General features: G+C 31.5%; 1 protein-coding gene across 1 annotated transcript in view; it reads right to left on the minus strand.

Annotated features, from left to right (window-relative positions):
- Positions 1-15,494, minus strand: part of LOC106461142 (tyrosine-protein kinase Abl-like) — a 58,393-nt gene extending 42,899 nt beyond the window's left edge. The window contains exon 1 of the mRNA XM_013920937.2: positions 15,078-15,494. Within this exon, the coding sequence (XP_013776391.1) occupies positions 15,078-15,225 (148 nt within the window). The 5' untranslated portion in view covers positions 15,226-15,494. The remainder of the gene's footprint in view (positions 1-15,077) is intronic.
- Between the last annotated feature and the right edge of the window lie 4,854 nt (positions 15,495-20,348).

The raw sequence follows: 20,348 nt of genomic DNA on the forward strand, positions 1-20,348 counted from the left end.
TGTATTATTATAGACATACACGCTACATAGCAGTGAAAAATGATTCAGAAATAACACATGTTTTGGAAAACTGTTCCGCCTAAAGTTTGTGCCTCAGATAGAAGCTACGCAGAGATCAAAGTGTTTTCGTTTTTTCCACGTGCTCAGAAAACCAGCCATCGTTAGACTCGGTACAACAAATGTCAATTTCAAATAGAACTTTATGGGGGTCGTTATTCATGATACAATCTTTCTAAAGCGATGTTCAGCAGACAAACAAATCAAAGACTTGACATTTTTATTAAAATGCTTACATCTTTATTTGTTCTTTGTATCGGAACGTTAAGGGTTTTCACTGCATATTTTCCCCAATCAAACTTGTGTGGGCCCTAAAGTTTCTCAAGATAGTTCTGCTGTAATACTTAGCCGTAAAACGTTTTTATGAATAAACGTTATCAGACAGCCAACATTTTTAAAACTAATAAATATACACAATGTTAGTATATTGGTAAAATTATTATTATTATTATGTTTTATTTTGGGAGTGGGGTGATAATATTAGTCGATCAAAAACGGTATTCAATGACCGAATACAAAAACACATTTTATAGCAATAAAGGCTGATTTTGGACATTTTACACTGCATGAAAACATTTGTAAAAATTGTATTCTAAGAGTATTATTTATTACTTAAAAAGTTTCCCCTACAGTACGTTTAATTGGCGTCATCAAACCTGTCCTGCATATGTACTTGACAATTCCAATTTCATGTTGTTATAATTGAAAAAAAGAAAAAAACTGTTCATTTCAAAAAAGGCTGTTTTAAAACTACGTTAATATTTCAAATGGCCATCAGCTTTTATAACCTTTAAAAAATATTTATTTCATTTTTTAACACATTCGATATCACAAGTCTGAGCTGCTTTAACTGTATCCAAAAAATACTTAATGTTGTTTCTTTGACGACACAAGCGAAACGGATGCTATTTTAAACACCCGAACAAATTTTACTTCCTTTGAGACACATTTCTAAGCGTAAATCCAGTAAGTTTTAGCCAAATAGCGAGTTCATCTCAGGTCGAAAACATTATTTTTCATTTATATAAACATAGATACATATATACAAGCGCTTTGATACGGGCTCTACTAAGCTAAAACATCATTTCAAAAACGCAACTCCTCGAAAATTAAATTAAATATTTCATACAACTTTTTGCTCTCTATTCTCTTACTCACGTGAAACTGACATTACGAAAATGCGAGATTTAGTTTTAACGTTGATATATAAATATAATCAAGAAAAAAATGCTATCTTTCCTACAGATACGTAAACAACATTTCTTTTAGATCCCTCCCAACCCCCGAGCCGAGGGGTGTCTGACTGTAAGGAAATCGTTAGTATCAGCTGCTTCCTGCAGTAAAAGTGAACTGGGTACGAAAGTGTTTCTGTTTGGTCTCTCACTGTGTGACACTGCAACGTGTGCTTATAGTCTGCAACATGCATGAAGAACGTCTACTTTATAAAGGTTCTTGTTCCATTTCAGACAGCTTCACTTAATTTAATATTTAAACGCTTACAATCTTCAATCAAAATGTAATTTAGTTTCATTCAGAAATTGTATTATGTGCCATATTTTTTAACAAATTAAAAACGAAATCATATTAGTGCGTTTTAACGAAACAAAGCTGATACTTCAATTTATAAAATGTTTAGTGTGTGTGTGTTTTAATATTATCAAATAAAACGTTTAAACGAACTACTTTCAATATCATTTTCCCCATCATTAAAATATGTTAATTATAATTTTTTTAATGTTTACCATACTTTTTTTCCTGGTTCTTTAACCACGTATAGAAGTTCTGACAGTTTGTGGCTAGTGGCTTTCTCCCAGGAAGATTCACGGGGACAAATACTACTAATAAAGACAAATATAATAGTTAGGATGAAAAGGGTTTATTTAGATAAGGTGAATGTATCGAAATAAACTTACTACATCATTAGGAATGTCTGGAAACTAGACACAACCTATTGTGTGAGTGTGAATTTGTTTGTCTGCAAAACACTGGGGTAGTGTTCTTAACTATATGGAGTACCCCCAGCTGTGGTTTACATAATTTCACCTTGCTCACATTTACAAAGGTAGGCACATATTTGTACAAGTACGAGTTTGTATCTTTATCTGATTAATACGATGACTCATTAGTACTCTAAAACCAGATACACACCTTTATAAAACTTTTGATGGAAAGTATGCAAGGTAAACTCCAGAAAAAGCACATTCTTCCATTCTGGGAATATTTATGACTACAACAACATACGTTTGACTAGAATAAGTCACAGAAACCTCAACATTATTATTTTTTTTAACCATGCAGCTTAAGTGGAGAGGGAAGCATTTTGTCAGTTCATTAATATACTGTAAGAAAGTTGTATTGTAAATTAACACAAAAATTTTGTTATTTCACAAAAACAACACAAACTGTGTACCCAACACAGAGTTGTGTAAACTATAGCACACAACTTATATTTACTAACAACACAGATGACACACAGCTTTTAAATCAAAATTGTTTTTTAATAAACTGTTACACTATAAATTAACATTTTATTGTGTGTGTGTGTGTGTGTGTGTGTAAACAAAAATATATATTGTATAATATACAACAGAAAGATTGTGAATCAACAGTTGTTTTTAGCCCACAATGGTTTTGTTGCTTTAAGCTTGAACTTGTGTTGCAACCATGGAAAAACCAGACTTGTGTTTAAATTCTTATTAACATGTTTCTTTAGTGTATTAAACAATATATCACTTTTGTATAATATAAAACATTCATACACAAATCAAAACAGTTATTATCTTTTTAACGTTTACAAAAGTAGACATAAAGATAGCAAACAACTTTCATAACTGTCCTAAACAAAATGCATGTAAATTATGCAAAACTAAACATATCTTACGAGCACTGTAAATGTCTGATATTCTGTTTAAATTTATTAGCATTTAACTGTTTATTTTGTATGTTATAATGTAAATCTTTAATATAGTATTTGCATACCTATGAAACATTCTAATGAAGCAGACTGAAATCTGTTAAAAACTACAGAAATGATTCTAGTGTTGGAGGTTAAAGTGATTATATCTCTTCAAATATGTCTGGAAACTGAAATATAAAGTAATGGTAAAAAGAAGAAAACATCCAAAAACAGCTGTTAAGATGTATTCAAGATAATATTCAGTGAAACTGAAAACAAAGTACTGAAAATCATGTTTAAATAAAACAAAACAGAAAACAACTAACCACACCCCAGAAAAAAATATTTTATTCAAACCTGTTGTTCTGGCTTATGCCTTTCTCAAGGGTTACAGCATCACATACACATATAAACTGGTAACTGAAAAGAATGCATACAACATGGGTTTCAATGAAATAGTTGTTTTGGAGTGTGGTTGGTCATTGTTTTTGTAAACATTGTTTCAATCCTCCAGTCTGCTCTGCAAAGTTTAAAAACTGATAAGTTTTTAAAAGTACTGAAATGTAACTTGAAATAACTTCATAATAACCAGTTTTTTACAAGAAATTTAATGGTGCTATTTATTTTGTATTTGATGTATTATTTAATGACGAAATTGACAATTAATAATTATTGCGCCATAATAAACATACAAACATAAGCATGTTTTGCACATAGAAAGCGTTATGGTGGGAAAACTCAGATCACCTTGCTGTCATTTCAGTATTTCTAAAAACAGTTTTTTTTAAATAGTGCTTAGTGGTTTCATAGGTGATTTAGTGCATTGCAAATTATTGTTTAGTGATACTGGTGATTATGCCGCCCAAGAAATGCCCTTTCTATGGTAAGTCTTCTGCTGCCAAAAGAATGCAAGCACAAAGAGCAGCTGAAACAGAAGAAGAATGCAATCAAAGACTTCAAGCACAAGTGTAAGACAGGCTGCTCAAATACAAGAGACTTTTGGAACAACATTAAGTTAGACTTCGAGCTCAAGCTGAAAGGCAGGCTACTCAAAGACAGCAAGAAACTGTTGAACAGCACAAAGACAGAATTTAGTCAGAATCATCAAGGCAAGCTGGATATAGACAACAAGAAACTTCTGAACAATGCCAAACCAGACTTCAAGCACAAAAATTAAGACAAATACTTACAGAGAGCAAGAAACAGAGGAGCAATATGATGTACGCCTTCAGCCTCAAGGAACAAGACAAGCTCAAACACAATCTAATTTCAATATAAAAATGCTTTTTTTTATTTATTTATTTATTTTATTTTATATCACAGCTTTTGTCTACTTACTGAATAATTTGCTGGAAAAAAATACAGATCTATACATTTCAAATTTAAATTTTCACCGTGCAATGCCAGGTAACTCAGCTAGTATATATATATGGACTTGAGGCTTTTTTAAGTTACTATTTTAGTCACAGTTTTAACATATTTACCAACAAAATTCAGGGAATTCAGTCTGTTGTTTGAGTAGAATTTATATAGTTTATTTTTGTAATGTTCAAGGAATATTCTATAATCCATGAAAAATGTGCTCGTGTGCGTGTGTGTATATATATATATATAATGAATAAATGAATTTTTCTTACATCTGATTGTGTATATACAACTATACATCTAAAAAGATTTAACTTTTGAACTAATCCATTATGGTTTACTTATCCATGTTTATATATATGTTCGACATAGAAGTCTAGACTGGGCAATCAACTTGGTTAACCAATATAATTGATTACCTATGAGTATCTATTACATCAACTCGTGTCAGGAAAATAATCAACTAATCAATATTAGTGATTACAATTATTACAGTTTTCAATTATTATAACTATTTAAGTAATTCAAGGTTGTTGAGCTTAATCAATTAGTGTCATGACTCATGAAAATAATCAATTAATACAAATTAGTTTATAATTATCATTTTCAATTATACCCAAGTCTCATACAAGAATAATCAATTAATTGAATGCAGTCAATTGATAAGTTTGGTGAGAAGTACATCTTATATTTTAGAATAGTAGAGCACTTAATAATGCGAGATACACTAAAGTTTCAGTATTTTAAATTACAATTTATTGTACTAGAATCCAATGTAAACCTTTTTATACGGGTAAAACAAATTTAAAGTACTTCACTTACACATTTAATTAATTCAAATCTTTCAAACAATATATATCAGAATCTGTGTTTAAATTTTGATTTAAAAGTAACATACATTGCTCAAACTGCAATGTTGTTTCCACTTAACGTGCGAAAAGTAAACAACAATATGCAGAAATCTAAACTAACGAAGGTTTCTAAGGAAGGGAGAAAATATATTTCCCTACTTGAAGGGTTCTACACAAACAATTTTATGCATCATGAAGTTAATACTTAAGACACACCAAGTTTCCAATACCAATTATTTTAAGGTTTGGAAATGAAATATTGAAATTTATTAAACTGCTTATGATCAGCACACATACATTAAACTGCTTGAGACAGACCATACCCCAAACGGTGAATCAGCAGTCAGTGGGTTTCAAATTTGGAAAAGACAGACTAGACTCCGGTTAAGACAGCTTTATTTTTTTTACCATAATGACTGTTTTATAGAATGAGTCAATAATAATGACAATGGAATAATAGCGTGTACAGCTTGGGTCTCCTTATCTAAGAAAAGATACTGATTTGTTGTAAATGGTTCAGAGGAGAGATACTAGAATGGTATTTTCAGGTAAACTGATTTCCCAAAAGAGTAAATTAGGTTGATCCACTATATAACAGGAGGTTCAGAAAGATAATGTAAAGTAAGAATGAGTTTGTGCTAAGAAATAAATGAACTGGGACCCAAATGTGATATACAATGAAAACAATCTTTATTCAAACTCATTATGAGTACTTGCACTAGCTGATGGACATCTGCCTTTACTGAAGTTAGAAACTGATCATTCTCCCTCGAGACTCATTTCCAAACTAACCAATTCACTCAAGATGATATTCTGGACTCTCTCGACCTATTTTGAATAAATAATATCCAACTTACTCATAGCAACTAATGCTACCAATGTGACTTTTCATTCCCATTCAAACATAAGGAAGGTTGTAACCAAGACAGACTAGACTCCAGTTTTATTTTTCTACCATGATGACTGCCTTATAGAATGAGTTGACACTGGCATTACTTTACAAGAGTTTAAGTGAGGAATCAATGTGCTGAAAAGTAAAAGGATGGTTTAAATTTTTACTTTTCTCTATAGTAGGTTTGGAAGGACAGCTTTGAAGGATCAAGTGGTCCATTGTTATCCATATATTATTTTACATTGCAATGGGAATGAAAGTTTAAAGGTTGGTGATTCTTTTAATACATAGAAAAACCTTTCAAAAAACTATAAAACACAAGATTATGAACATCAGATATGAAAGGAAGTGAAGACCATAAAATGTATGTGCACTACAGTCTTAATGATCTCGACTTTAGAAGCCAGAGATAGAATTATTTTTGAATTGATACGGATATACTGCTGTTTGGTTTGTGTAGTCTAGGGAATTAGGATAACCTCATATGGACTGAAGTGAAATCTTTACACTGCTTATTTTTACAGTAGATAAGCTTCATTAGAAGCATACAAAATGTGTAGTGACTTACTGTAACCTGATGTGTTAATAAACACAGTTTGGATAGTCAACGATAGATGATAAAATGAGTAAATTGTATGTTTTAAAAACTGTCCTGTAAGTCATTAATTAATATCACCAAAATATTACTGTTAATATTAGAAGATATCCAAAGTAAAGGAAATGTGAATGGTAGAATTGTCGTGTCTTGCTTCCACTAAACAAGTTGTGCAAAAAATTAGATCACCAGAATGATACTGAATTGTTTTTTTTTTGTTAAGTACATTAATGGTAAATTAATTGTGAATTTTTTTTTCATTAAATACTAAAATACTTACATACAAAAATATGTAAGTTGAAGAAATGATAGAATCCATGAATGGCATAGAGGCCTAATCTATTCTTTGTTTCACTACTCCCTCTGCAATAGTGCTGGGTGATAAAATCATTCACCTATGAGCATCGATTAGTGTCACAAACATAAGTAAATAGTATTTCTAATACTAACAGTTTTTGGTTATTCTAAATATACAGCAATCTAACCTATAATTAAATCAACTAATGTCATGAAAATAATCAACCAATTGAAATTACTGTTTCCAATTATTACAAATTTTGATTATTCCAATTATATAGTAATCAAAATTACAATTAAGTCAACTTACGTTACAAAAATAATCAACTAACTGCAATCAATTATTGCGACCACTCAGTACAATCGAAATATTAACTTTTGATTTTTCACTATTACTTTTGAATAATTCAAGTTTGTTTAGCTTAATCAATTAATGTCACAACTTACAAAAATAGTTTTCAGTTATTATTATTTTCAATTATTTCAACTATCCAAGAAATCAAAACGTTGCTAAGATATTTGTTGTTAAGGCCAAAGCTACATGATGGGCTGTCTATGCTCTGCCATCTGAGATTATCAATACCTAATCTTTAGTATTATAAGTTTTTTAACAGCCATGAAAATGATTCATTAGTTGATTGTAATGTATTTGTGATCCTTATAATTAATCAATTAGCTAATTTCACTAATCATCAAGCTGTACTATGTAGTAGTCTAGTTTTGCCAAAGCTTGCAAATTGTTTATGTTAATGATGGTTATATTTAAATCACCATTTCAATGCAAATTTGTTTTGGCAGGCACATTTATCACAGAAAGAGAGTCAGTTTCTCCAGCCTTTGCAGATGATAAAGCCACTAAGTTTTTATTGTATGTCTTAACCTTCTTACTCCTATTATACAGATTTCCACAAGCTCTTATACTGTTCCACATGAGAAATGTGTTTCACATGTTCCAGTAATAACCAAGTGAATCTATTACAATAATACCCAGTTTTTGTCTGTCCTGAAAATGCATACACACCTTACTATCTAAATGTGCATGCATGTATACTTCATTTCAATGGATGTAAACAAAAGGTGGATGTAAATATAATTTAGAAGACATTTTGTACAACAACACATTAAAAGCTTATCAAAGTTTTTAAAGAGGCTAATTTTAAGTCATAGAATAACACTGTAAGTATATATTGATAGTATTAAGTATGATAAAGTTTAGCCCTAACTAAACTAAAGCAAAAAAGGTACACAAGTTAGTGTTAATTTATCTCTTTATCAATTATAGGCCATACTTAATAAAGGTTTAACTGATGCTAGGCCTAAGACAAGTGAACTTGTAGATTTGGTGTCTTATATTAAATTTTTTTGTATTATTCCGGCCTGCCATGGCCAGGTGATTAGGGTGTTCGACTCGCAATCTGAGGGTTGCGGGTTTGAATCTTTGTTTCACCAAACATGCTCGTACATTACAATGTGACAGTCAATCCTACTATTCTTTGGTAAAAGAGTAGCCCAAGGGTTGGCGGTGGTGACTAGCTGCCTTCCTTCTAGTCTTTCACTGCTAAATTATGGATGGCTAGCACAGATAGCCCTCGTGTAGCTTTGCATGAAATTCACACCAAACCAAATGTATAATTCAAGAAATCCTGTATTTAAAGAAGTACTGTTGCAATAAAGATACTACTTTGACCACAAATGTTTTGCAGGTCTCTGCTAGTACTTTCATACTCTTTAGGGATTCCTTCAATTTTTAAAGCAAGAGCAAAAGAAACTGTCTCTTCTGTATTATAAATTACATACTCTTTCCGCTTATGAGGCTTTGATAATTTTATGTTTTTAAAACTTTGTTTCTTTTTACATACAAAATTCAAATCAGTTTCCTTCTAATATTGTGCATTTTACTTCAGACCACAAAGGCATGAAAAATAATACCACAAAACAAAACTATCCTTTTAGACCCATAGCTTGCAATGTGGGTTCTGCAACATATTAAATAGTTAGAAAAACATTGTGTATCCGAGCTAAGAGAAATCTTGCCATCCAATATAAAAAACAAGAAAGATTTTGTCAATAACATAAAAAACCTTGACAAAATTTATGAAAATGGACTATTCACTAAAGTATGTATACTAGAAATAATGGAATATTTCAAAAAATGATATAGTCTTGATGTAAAGCTTCAATTTCAAGTTAATACATTTATCATTCTCTTTGAAATCTGTTATAACAATTAGTTCACATGTTTAAGGCAGCATTAACAAATAAAAGATACAGAATGGAATATCCATTGTCATCAATACCACCTAACATTTTCATGGGATATTTTGAAACTAAATTACTTTCATTAACAACATGAAGGTTCCATAGTTGGTTAAATAACTGAGGTAATTGTCAATCTTTCTTTAATCAATTAAATCATTTTCAAAATTCTATAAATTTAAAAGTTGAATGGAAACAAAAAACCTGCTTCATTTTTTAAGACATAGTTATAACTAGAATTGACTCACGACCTTTCAATCTACCAAAAACCTACGAACTCTCTAAGCTATGCCCATTTTCTTCTTGTGCCACTATAAAGTGGTAAAAACGTGTCCTGAATTTCTTGTTCTAGTATTAGTGGTTCATATATATATGTATTCTATAGTATAGTTTATTCTGAAAGAATTATGGTACCTTGTAAATTTCATCAAAAATTCACACCTATAAGCCAGAGAAATCTTTCTCAAACATAATAAAGGAACTAGAACAAAAAAAAAGAAGAAACAACTTTGTCGAAACTATGGAACTAAGATGTAATCCACAGACAAGATTCTAAAGTAAAATGAATTTATAGTCACAATTATTCCTACATTATTAAATCCAAATAGGAAAACTAGCTTGCTGGTTAGCTAGTTCTTCTGAATAATCCTTACCCTAATTCTGATGTGTTGTTAGATGAATAAAATATATATAACTTCAACTTAATCCAGTTCACAGCATAACAGTTGTTCACTTGTTTTCAAGCAATTTGAGAATACAAGTAGCATTTGAACCAATGCTATATTTGTCCTATTCCAGTTGGCCTTAAAAGCCCTGCTATTGGACAAAAGACTTCATCGGCACTGGATATAGCAAGTACATGTATAATATGGTTGAGATATTATTATAAACTTCTTTAATATCACTCAGTTTTTATCAATAATGAAACAAACTCCTAAAAGGTAGAAAACAGACCATCTACATAATTCCACACAAGTCATTTGAAAAAATGGGAGTGAGAGCATAGTAAGGCTGCTGTAACCAGACACAGTAGACAATCTGGTTTATATTGGGAATAAATATGGAAGGAAGGAAAATAACTGGAGAGGAAAAAATGAAAGGTAGATGACAGTCACCCTATGACCCACAATGTTTGAAAAGCAAGGAGTTCCAAAATGTTGATGTGAAGACCCAATTCCTCCTGAGACCAATGGCGCAAGATCTCCTATGCATTGCAGCATACACCCCATCTTGACCAGAAGGCATCCCTGAAGATGTGGATATCTGAATGAGGAGGAGGAATAGGTACTCCCAGCTTGAAAAACAAATGTTTGAAATCAAGCACTAGGTTTTAACGCTATCATGCCAAATCGAAAAGTGAAGACTGGGTTCACCTGCACAGGAAATCAGCTATGATAGAAGGGTTTGTTGCATTCCTATTGGTTGAGGACTGTTACTTGCTAATTTAAATGCTTAAACACAGCTGAACCACATGGTATACATGTGGAAGTAGGTGGGAGTTTCAAGGTTAATGACGAGCAAAAATTTGCACACTAGAGGGCAGTTAAATTAGGAGTAGCTATAACTGTGAGAGGTAAATAATAGTATTGGAACTAGCCTGATGTAGTGGAAGTAGAAAATCAAAAAATGGCTGGCAGCACCCATCACTCACTTTTTTTTTGCTTCATACCATAGTTACAGGAACACTATACTAATCAATTAATAAGGCCATTGAATAATCAGTTAGTAAACATACAGCTCTGTTTATTAACCTTACATATTCTGTCATTGTGATATTAACGGATTTTAATGTAAATTCATTTAATTAATTATTTTACCTGACATTAATTAATGTAATTGATTCTTACAGATAAATGATTATATTGATTAACTGCCCAACTATAATGTTAAGAAGTCATGCTAAAAAAATCTAGCAAGCACAATGAAGTCAACTATTAGTGCCATAACCTGGAAAAAGGGAGGGTTAAAAAAATATGTTATTTTTAAAGGAAATATAAAGCATTTTAACTTAATATTCAGATGTTCATGCAGAACTAATATTATTATCATTGGTAAGATGTTGTATGTATCTTCTATAGCTGTGCACTAATAACGTGACACTTAATTCTTTGAAGAGCATTATTAATATAAGATAAAGTAACCGAGTTTGAATGTCACATTTCTACATTTCCACTAGAGCTGGGCAATTAATTTGATTAATCGAATGCCTATAAGCATCAATCATATTAATTTAATGTTACATAAAGTAACTGATGGATAAAAATAATGTCAAGGAAATAATCAACAAATTGAAATTAGTGTTTCCATTTATTATTATTTTTGATTATTCCAACTATCCAAGTAAACAAATTATTTCCATTACGATTTATCATTATTTTCGATTAATTCAAGGTTGTTCAGTTTAACCGATTAGTGTCACAACTCACAAAAATGATCGACTAATCCAAATAAATGTTTCCAATTATTACAACTATCCACGTATTTTGAGAATAATTAGATGAATGTAACTGATAAGTAAGCTTGATAATTAATCAATTATCAAAACAATTTCTACTAATCACTCAGCTCTATTTTCCACTGCCATTTTTGACTTAAAGCATCGCTACTTTGTCAAACCATAATCAGTAAAATTTCTTCTTGCAACCACTATCTATCTCTCTCACCTGTGCATTTTCATTATTGACTTTCAGCAGTATTTTCATTTCGAAACAGGTGCAACAGTACTATATGTAATAATTATAATATACTGATAAGAGCTGGGCCTGATTTAAAAAAACTATTTATTACTGATGAAGAAGACTTTTAAACTCCAGTGTTTATTTCTAGGACAAAGGTTTCCAACTGTATTTAAAAGGAAACTTACACATTCTTCACTCTGTCACATAATTAACTGAAAGGATAGCTATAGATGCAACATTACATGCTACTTCTGCTGTGAAATCTATGAACCTCTCCATTTTAACAAAGTGGAATGGCCCATGACCTTGTGTTTAATTCACTATAGCCAATATCCAATTGCTTCAACCTTGTACCAGAAATTTTTTTTAATGGAGCTGTCCTTTTAGTAAACTGTGCATTCTAAGACAAGAACCCAACGAAAAATATCCAAAGCTGAGGAATCGGCTACCCTCTATCACACCTTCTGTTGATCAAAAATATCTTAGAAGGAGCACTGGCCCAGTGTTCATCTTAGTTGGGAGAGAGGACCAGAAGCCAATAAACAGGGCGGATAAAAAAATGAGGCACAGAATGGCAAGAAAAAGGAGAGCAAAGAACAAATATTAAGGGAATGTTAAATTTGAGGTGGAGAGATAAAGAATTTCATTTAACTGGCCTAAGACACTATCTTACAAAATGTCAATTCATTCCTAAGACACTATCTTGCAAGATTTGAATTCTTTAACAATTGTGAGTGGTATTCCTTAATTGTTTTTTATTATTATTATGTTCATATTTACATACCTCTTCCTGTTAAGCTTTCTCTAGAGTTTATTCATGCAAACTGATGGCTCACATCCTATTAAGAGTTACAAGAGATACATTGGTGCTGAGGTTTATGTTGCAATAGGTATAGTACACAGTTATATGTAAATTAATGTATTATTCTATGTAAGTAAGATGATCAGATGTTTTGTCAATAGCCAACAATAATCACATGCTAAATTGTAATGTCGTCATCTGGGAATGAATAAAAGTATAGAAAAAAAAAATAATTTAAGACGTATATGACAGGTGAATGGAAACACAGAAAAAACAGATTGGATATTGCTAGAAACACATTTATAAATGCTGAGTTATAATCAATCAAAAAGTATGAAAGTTTTATAACATCATACAGATTTTTGTGATGATTTTCAGTTGTTGTTTTTTTGTTCTTTTTCCTAACTTCTTATGTCAAGGTTATATTGTTGAATTAGAAATTTTTAGTTTAAGTCAAGTTTATATTATCAAGTTTGAAGTTTTAAAGTTTAGAGCATTTATGTGAATTCCAAGTCCAATATTTTGTAATGTTATGTGAGTATATTATATTTCTATTGTGAAGGTTCAAATAATTACTATTTTTCCTAAGAATACTGATATCACCACTTCAATTATTCATAGTGCAGAATAAAGAATTAGTTAATTTGTAACTTAATCCAGTCCACACGGTAACAGTTATTATCAAGCTGTTTGCTAGTATAAACAGGGTCTCAACCACTATTGCATCAGTAATAACCCAGGCAGCCTGAAATCCTTGGTGCTGGAAAAAAAGCCTCATTATCACTAGATACAGCAGATATAATATGGTTGAAATATTATTATGCACTCTTTATTACTTTCATTCTGAAGTTCTTATTGGTAATCACAGACTTATCAGATAATAAGTTTGTAGAATTTTTAAAAGACAAAATATATTCAATTTCTAAATAACAGGTTAGAATAACCTAGTAAGAAAACTTATTTGCATTCATCATCAGCTTGACAGTTAAAAGCAGAAGCAAAATCAAGTTCTTAACTTATTGCTTATAATTTCTTAACTACAGAAGCTGAGTAAGACTTGATAATATCCAACGTTTTTTTAAAGTACCAAACAATACTTGGATACATAATTTTTTTTATTTCACTTAAGCATATTACTGCTTGTGATAAATATAATCTAAGTATTTTGATCAGTGTAACACAACCCAGATTAGTCCTACACAATTCAGATCCCAACAAAGTCATAACAGCACACAATAGAATATTTAAGACCTAATTTTAAAATCCATCTACCATACTATAATATAAAGTTAAACTAATAATTTACTTGTAAATATTTTTCAAGCAGTATTTTACTGACTTAACTGTAATACACAGTAGCAGTGATGACTAGATAATTGAAAATAATGATAAATGGTAAATCCTACATGTACTTGAATAACTAAGATAAACATACAAACAATTAAGCACATAAAAACTAGGTTGGAATAGTTCAAGTAAAAAGAACAATACTTTGTACTGTAAAAACTTGACTATACTGTTGTGACTGGTTAGCAACATATTATATAATCATGTTTGCTATGATAGGCTATCTTGTTAATTGATCCAACATGACTGTGAACTCAGGATACTTGAATCAATCTTGTATTTTCATTATCAAAGCTAGTAGTACAAAACTTGTATCATGTATAAAAAAAAAACTTCAATCTAAAGGAATGGATTAAAGTAAGTGAACAAGATATAAAGACAGAATGCTCAGGAATTTAAGAATTAAAATATACAGACAGTTGTGTAATGTAAACAACATACTGGCTCATATGTATGCAATTAATGTATTTGCAACTAATACAAAATAAACATTTATTTTATAATATTTTGTGTTTTGAAGTCGTTAATTAATAAGCGAAGAAATATTATTTTGGTGAAACATAAACATAATGATTCACTTTTACAGATGTCATTCCAAAGCACAATAATTTTATTAGGAATGCAGAGTATGTTTGTTAATAATTTCAATAGAAATAAAACTAGAAAAACTATTTTATCAAACTCAATCCACAAAATGGTAGTAACTTTTAGTCTTTATTCTTAAACATATTTATCATTTGTGGGTTAGAAAAAAATAAGAATGCAATAAAGCAACACATTTCTTCATATCAAACAATTAATTACAAATCATGTAAAACATTGTATGTAACTTGTAAAATTGCAGAATTAATAATTGCATTCTACATGGAAAGCACAAATTGTTCCTTAAAAAACAGCAAAATTAGGTTTATGGTTTAAAAGAAAATCTAATAAACTCTAATACTAATAAATACAACTCAGATTATAATGATGTACACATAAATACTGAGAATTAGATCACATTCACAGCAAAGAAAGTCTAATATTATGCTTGACACTCACCATTGTGTTCTGTAAATATATTTCCAGAAACTGATGATAATCTAGAGTCCTTAGATCTATTTTTAAAGCTCTTCCCAGTCTTTCCACCATGTCCACTGCCAACCGAAGATCCACTTCCACGGTTTTCCTTGCCCTGCTGGGCTCCCATAGCCTAACGTCAAAACGACCTTCAGGCTATTCGGGATCCTTACTATGCAGTATATTTTCAGAACATAACTTTTATTTAGGAGACCTTTAATAGCATTATTGATAAACTACGTAAATATGCCAATTATAAAAAGTACAAGCATGTTAGCAAGTTGTGACTATCAATAATTTAATCACTAACAATTTCATTAGTAGCCATATTGAAAAACCTCTGAAACGAATGACCGAACACTCTCAAAGCAAGCCTCTACGCCGTCCATAGGGGCCGCTGCAATAAATAAGTAATTTTTTTTCGTGTTACAATAAATTAATAGAGTGACTTCACACTAATAAACTGCAAATATATAAAACGAATTTTGCTATTTCATCTTGTTTCCATTATATCATTTCACTGTAAAGTTTGTTTATTTTGTGCTGGATAAAATATAAATATACTTTATAAAAAAAAACTAGTCTAAAAAAATAGTTTTATTTCATAACTTTAATGACTTTGGTTTCTGTACGTGGAAAGAGAAATTGATACCAAGATAATATAGCTATTACAATTTTATGGACATATAACACAAATTTTGTTTGTTCATTATTAAGCTAAAAGCTACAAAATGGGATAGTTGTACTTTGCCCACGGCGTGTATCGAAACCCATTTTTTTAGCGATATAAATCAGCAAATTTAAAGCTGAGTATCCGCAGAGCAGGGGCTAAAGCAAAAATGCTCAATTGCAGTGAAAAATAATTTGACGAGTTCACATTATCATCTTGATAAGTTAAATCATTTAAAATTTAATACTTTCTATTAGTGAAAGGGTCAAATTTTATGTTATATAATAATAAGTAGTATCTATTCATCAGATGTTTCTACTGTGAGTTGTAGCGTTATTCAAATGGTTGAAACTATTGACAGAGTTTAAGCTTAAGATGTCTAAAAATTATGAAAGTGTTTAAGTTTTAAAACCAAGGAAGCTGAGTGCAAGCTATTTTTATTTTTATTGAAAAAGCATGAGCATGAAACGATAAAAGTTTAAAAATTAGAATTTAACATTTTACTAGTTAACACTTTTGCTTCTTACAAAACAGTTGGTTAAACGTTTATCTAACTAAAAATGAATTAAAACATTTAATAGCAAGAGCATATTTTGCGGTAGTAATCATCAATATTATTGCTAAAATAATGAATATCTGCTATATTTAATTATTATCTATAGAAGTAAATTTTCGATTGAATATAGTCAGTTTTGCCCTGTTGATGACTGTGCATTTCTGTTCATATACAGCTATATCATATTATTAGATTTTCTTCTGTCCCTATGTTTGCAAAAGCACCTGCAATTTTCTCACTGCATGGTTTAACTGTCCTTTTCTCTTTAAATGAGACCATATAGTCTGACCCTGTGAAAGCATGCAGGTTAAGCAGTGCTTTACAAAGAGTGGGATTCGTTGATGTTACTATGGTACCTACAATGAAAAACCATTTTGTGTTATTAGCGAATATCCCACTTAAGTCACAAGGTATCTATTATGGGTGTACAACGTACGTTCTGACAATAGAGTATAACTTTTGACTTTGGCTCTATTGCTTTATAATCCTGCTGATGCATACAAATTGCTGTATCCTCAATGTGATGTGATGATTCAATTTCTAGTATATCTGAACTTCTAACATAATTTTCTCTAGAAGTATATCTGTGACATTCATTCTGAAATGCAACGATCATTTGTTTTCTTCTTAATACTTCATGGTGTGCACTGCTTTCCCATTCTGTTTCAAGAAATTGAAGAAGAGATGTCTTTAAGCTGGCAGATGATTTTGGTGCACTGAAGTGTTTTGGCCATGCTCAGGCCTATAATATGACAGTCAACAACAGTACACCAGTAGCCATCTTTGCACTTGCCTCGTTTTGGTTGATGGTACATTAAATATATCATTGACAGGGTGGATTTATTATAATGTTTAAACATGCAAGTGAAAGGATATCTCTGACTACACTACTAACTTTCCCTAGCAGGTTTGTCATGCAAAGTATACAAAAAACCTCGCGTCTATGATAGTGACGCTGCTTGTTGTTAACTCCGAGTTTTTATTTTTGATCTTTTCTCCTAAAAATATCATCAGAGTTGACTTGACTGTAGACTTCATTGACCTATCAATGTTGGCAAGTGAGACCAAAACTGGAGTCAGGGGATAAGTAAATACAATGCTTAGGCCCATCTTGATTGATATTACTAGAAAAAAAGAGAGTATCTATCCCATACAAGTCCCTATAACCACCGAGTTCGAGAATTTTTTGTTTTAACTTCGAAATTTTTGTGGCAGTATCTTGCAGCAAAGTTCCTCATCTTCCTCTTTATTATAGGCTTCTCGAAATAACTGTTACTTTGGAAGAACATATGAAATTTCTTGTACCATTTTTGCCGAGTTCTTCAAATGAGATAATCTTGTTCTCTACTGTGTACAGCAGGATTAGTAGATCTCTGCTGTCTCTTTGTTTTAGCTCTTGATTAGTTTCATTGGGGTGAACAATCCCTGTCACATCAAAGAAGTCTCGTATTACTTCACTTCGTGATGTTCATATCATACTCCAGTTTCCACTATTTGACCGAAAGCAATATTTAGGAAGTTCAAGGCTGTGTCTGCATTTATAATTTGTTCTAATCCTTACTTCTTCTGACTTATAATGCTCCACTTTCTGAGAGGAAGAACATAATTTAGGTGTGATATTTCGAAAACAATGGACAGAAGTTGCTCAATGCTATACATGAATAGGATGACGTAATTTGTCTAGCAGGCACGAGTAAATAGAAGAATATTTTCCATCATCTCACAGTACTTTGGCATTTAAACGTGCTTGCCCAAACTTCATAACTGGACATGGGCGACAAGAAGATGTAAATCCTCTCTGCTTCTTTTAGTTAAGCTTTTGGTCCTTTAAGTTTCTTCCAAATTAGACCAATGTCAAAATATTTATTTCTTAAGTAGTATTTGAAGTAAAGGGTTGAAGTTGTGACAAGGAGGGAATGGCTTCTCTTTTTAAGTAGCTAAAATTTTATGATACTATTGCTTTGAACTTTCAACTCAGCTTTATAGATCATTTGGTTCTTCGTCAGATCCAGTCTGCAATATAAAACAGAACCAGGTTCGAGTTGCTCTTCGTCCAAGTAATGTAATTTGTCACGCACTAGCCTTTCTAAGCCCAGCAGCACACATTGCACCACTATTAAAGTCACTCATTCCAAACAAAACTTTATTAAAGAGCTAGAGGAAATGATGAAAATCCTTCTTTGTTATCCCCTTAGACACTATTATATATGTTTATCTATTCCACATCACCATCATAAATAAATGATATTACAGATCAGATATCTACTACCAGCTTTTTTACTTCTGTGTGGTTGTAATAATTGTCGTGTATGGGGGAAGGCAATAATCCTCCTCCCAATGTCTGATGATGCTTGTATCCTGACAAATGAGGTGTCGTTTGGCAACGTCTAAGGAAGAATATAGTGATGTATAGAGATACACGTCGTTATTATATTCCAAGTTCATCTCATTTAATGGATGCAGTCTCAGAATATTGTTAGTGTACCTTAGTGCTGGAAAGGCTCCTGACTGCACCAATAATCTTCTGAATCGTGACAATATCCTGTCCTCTTGGTATATTGGCATTTAGGCACTTCCAGGTAAAGATTCAGACACCCCTCGGATTGCAAAACTTTCTTTGACCACAAGTAACTCAAATTGGATTCATGATTTGCATACAGTTGCCGCAAAAATACTCTCCACTTTAGAGCCGTTGGGGAGTTATAAGAGTGACAGTGAAATCAATCTATTCGATAAGACAAATTCTTGAGCTAATTAACGAATGCCTTGGAGTTCCGCCAAGGCCTTTTCAGTGAATTTCAGGACAATCAGGTCGATTATTGCCACCATAATCCGATTTTGCAACTTTGTACTTTTGCACGTAATAGGTAATCAACAAAAGTTGTGCAGTGGATGCCAATGATTTTCTTAGCTTCCATAAAGCTATTGATCAAGCAAATGGATTGAAAATGCAGATATAGCTTTCACCACGACTGGCAAAAGCTCTTGGTCTAGGAGAAGGGCTCCTCTATCCTTGTTACTCTCTCAAATTGTGTTCTATTTCAAAAATTGCTACGTTATACGTAGTCTTAGAAAGAGTTCTTCCTTGCTGATAATGTTTTTACAAACTTTATAGGACAAGAAAGTGAAACATAAAAGGAAAGATACTAAAAGACAACACTTAACAATAAACATGATCTTTAGTCACGGCATCAACATGTACCTGAATAACTTAGCCTGATGGTATTTAGGCAACCTGATTTCCAAAAGATAGTTATAATTCTTGCAATACAGCAACCAATGTAAATGTTATGCGCTAAATAATTCTGAACAAGAACAACGAGGCATTGAACCACAAGATAAGAAATGAAATTGTAATTAATAATAGCGTAAGTCTCAATTTGTCTGGACAAGGCTGATGCATATTTAAAGATGGGGTATCATGGATGAAATTTGTTCCAAATTATAAATTTTAGGACATCAAGGAGTTATTTGGGTCATCAGAGATATCCTTATACTCAACCTTCCTCGACAGACATAAAATTAATCATCAAATACGGTTTTGATCACCTAAATGTTAATCAACTTTTGTTTAATAAGCTCTCATAAAGTTCCAACCTCCACAATACTAGTTGGCATTTGTTCCACAGGCATACTACACTACTTGAAAAATAAAACTACCTCAATTGGAAAAGTATTTGATCTTTCTAAATCTCTTAAAAGTGAACTTTTAAGCAGTATTTACAGTGTTTCTTATTTTTCAAACATACTCAGTTCAGTTAATTTGCTTTGATAAATGTGGTAGTTTTTCACAGTTGCCTTGTATACAAACGTGGCAAGATATTTTGGAAAAGAGTTGGAGTTCGTGTTTTCTCAGCACTCATTTTACCAGTGTTCACATCGAAACAATCAAGGAGACTTAGTTCCTTTTACGACCGGATGTTTAGATTGTCGGGCATTGCACCTTGATATATTTTAAAGATGGCGACGATCTTGAATTCCTTTTTTTTATGTTCGGCAATATTGTTTCTATTTTTATTAATCTATT

This window comes from Limulus polyphemus, unplaced genomic scaffold (genome assembly GCF_000517525.1).
Source record: "Limulus polyphemus unplaced genomic scaffold, Limulus_polyphemus-2.1.2 Scaffold904, whole genome shotgun sequence".
Classification (NCBI taxonomy): domain Eukaryota; kingdom Metazoa; phylum Arthropoda; class Merostomata; order Xiphosura; family Limulidae; genus Limulus; species Limulus polyphemus.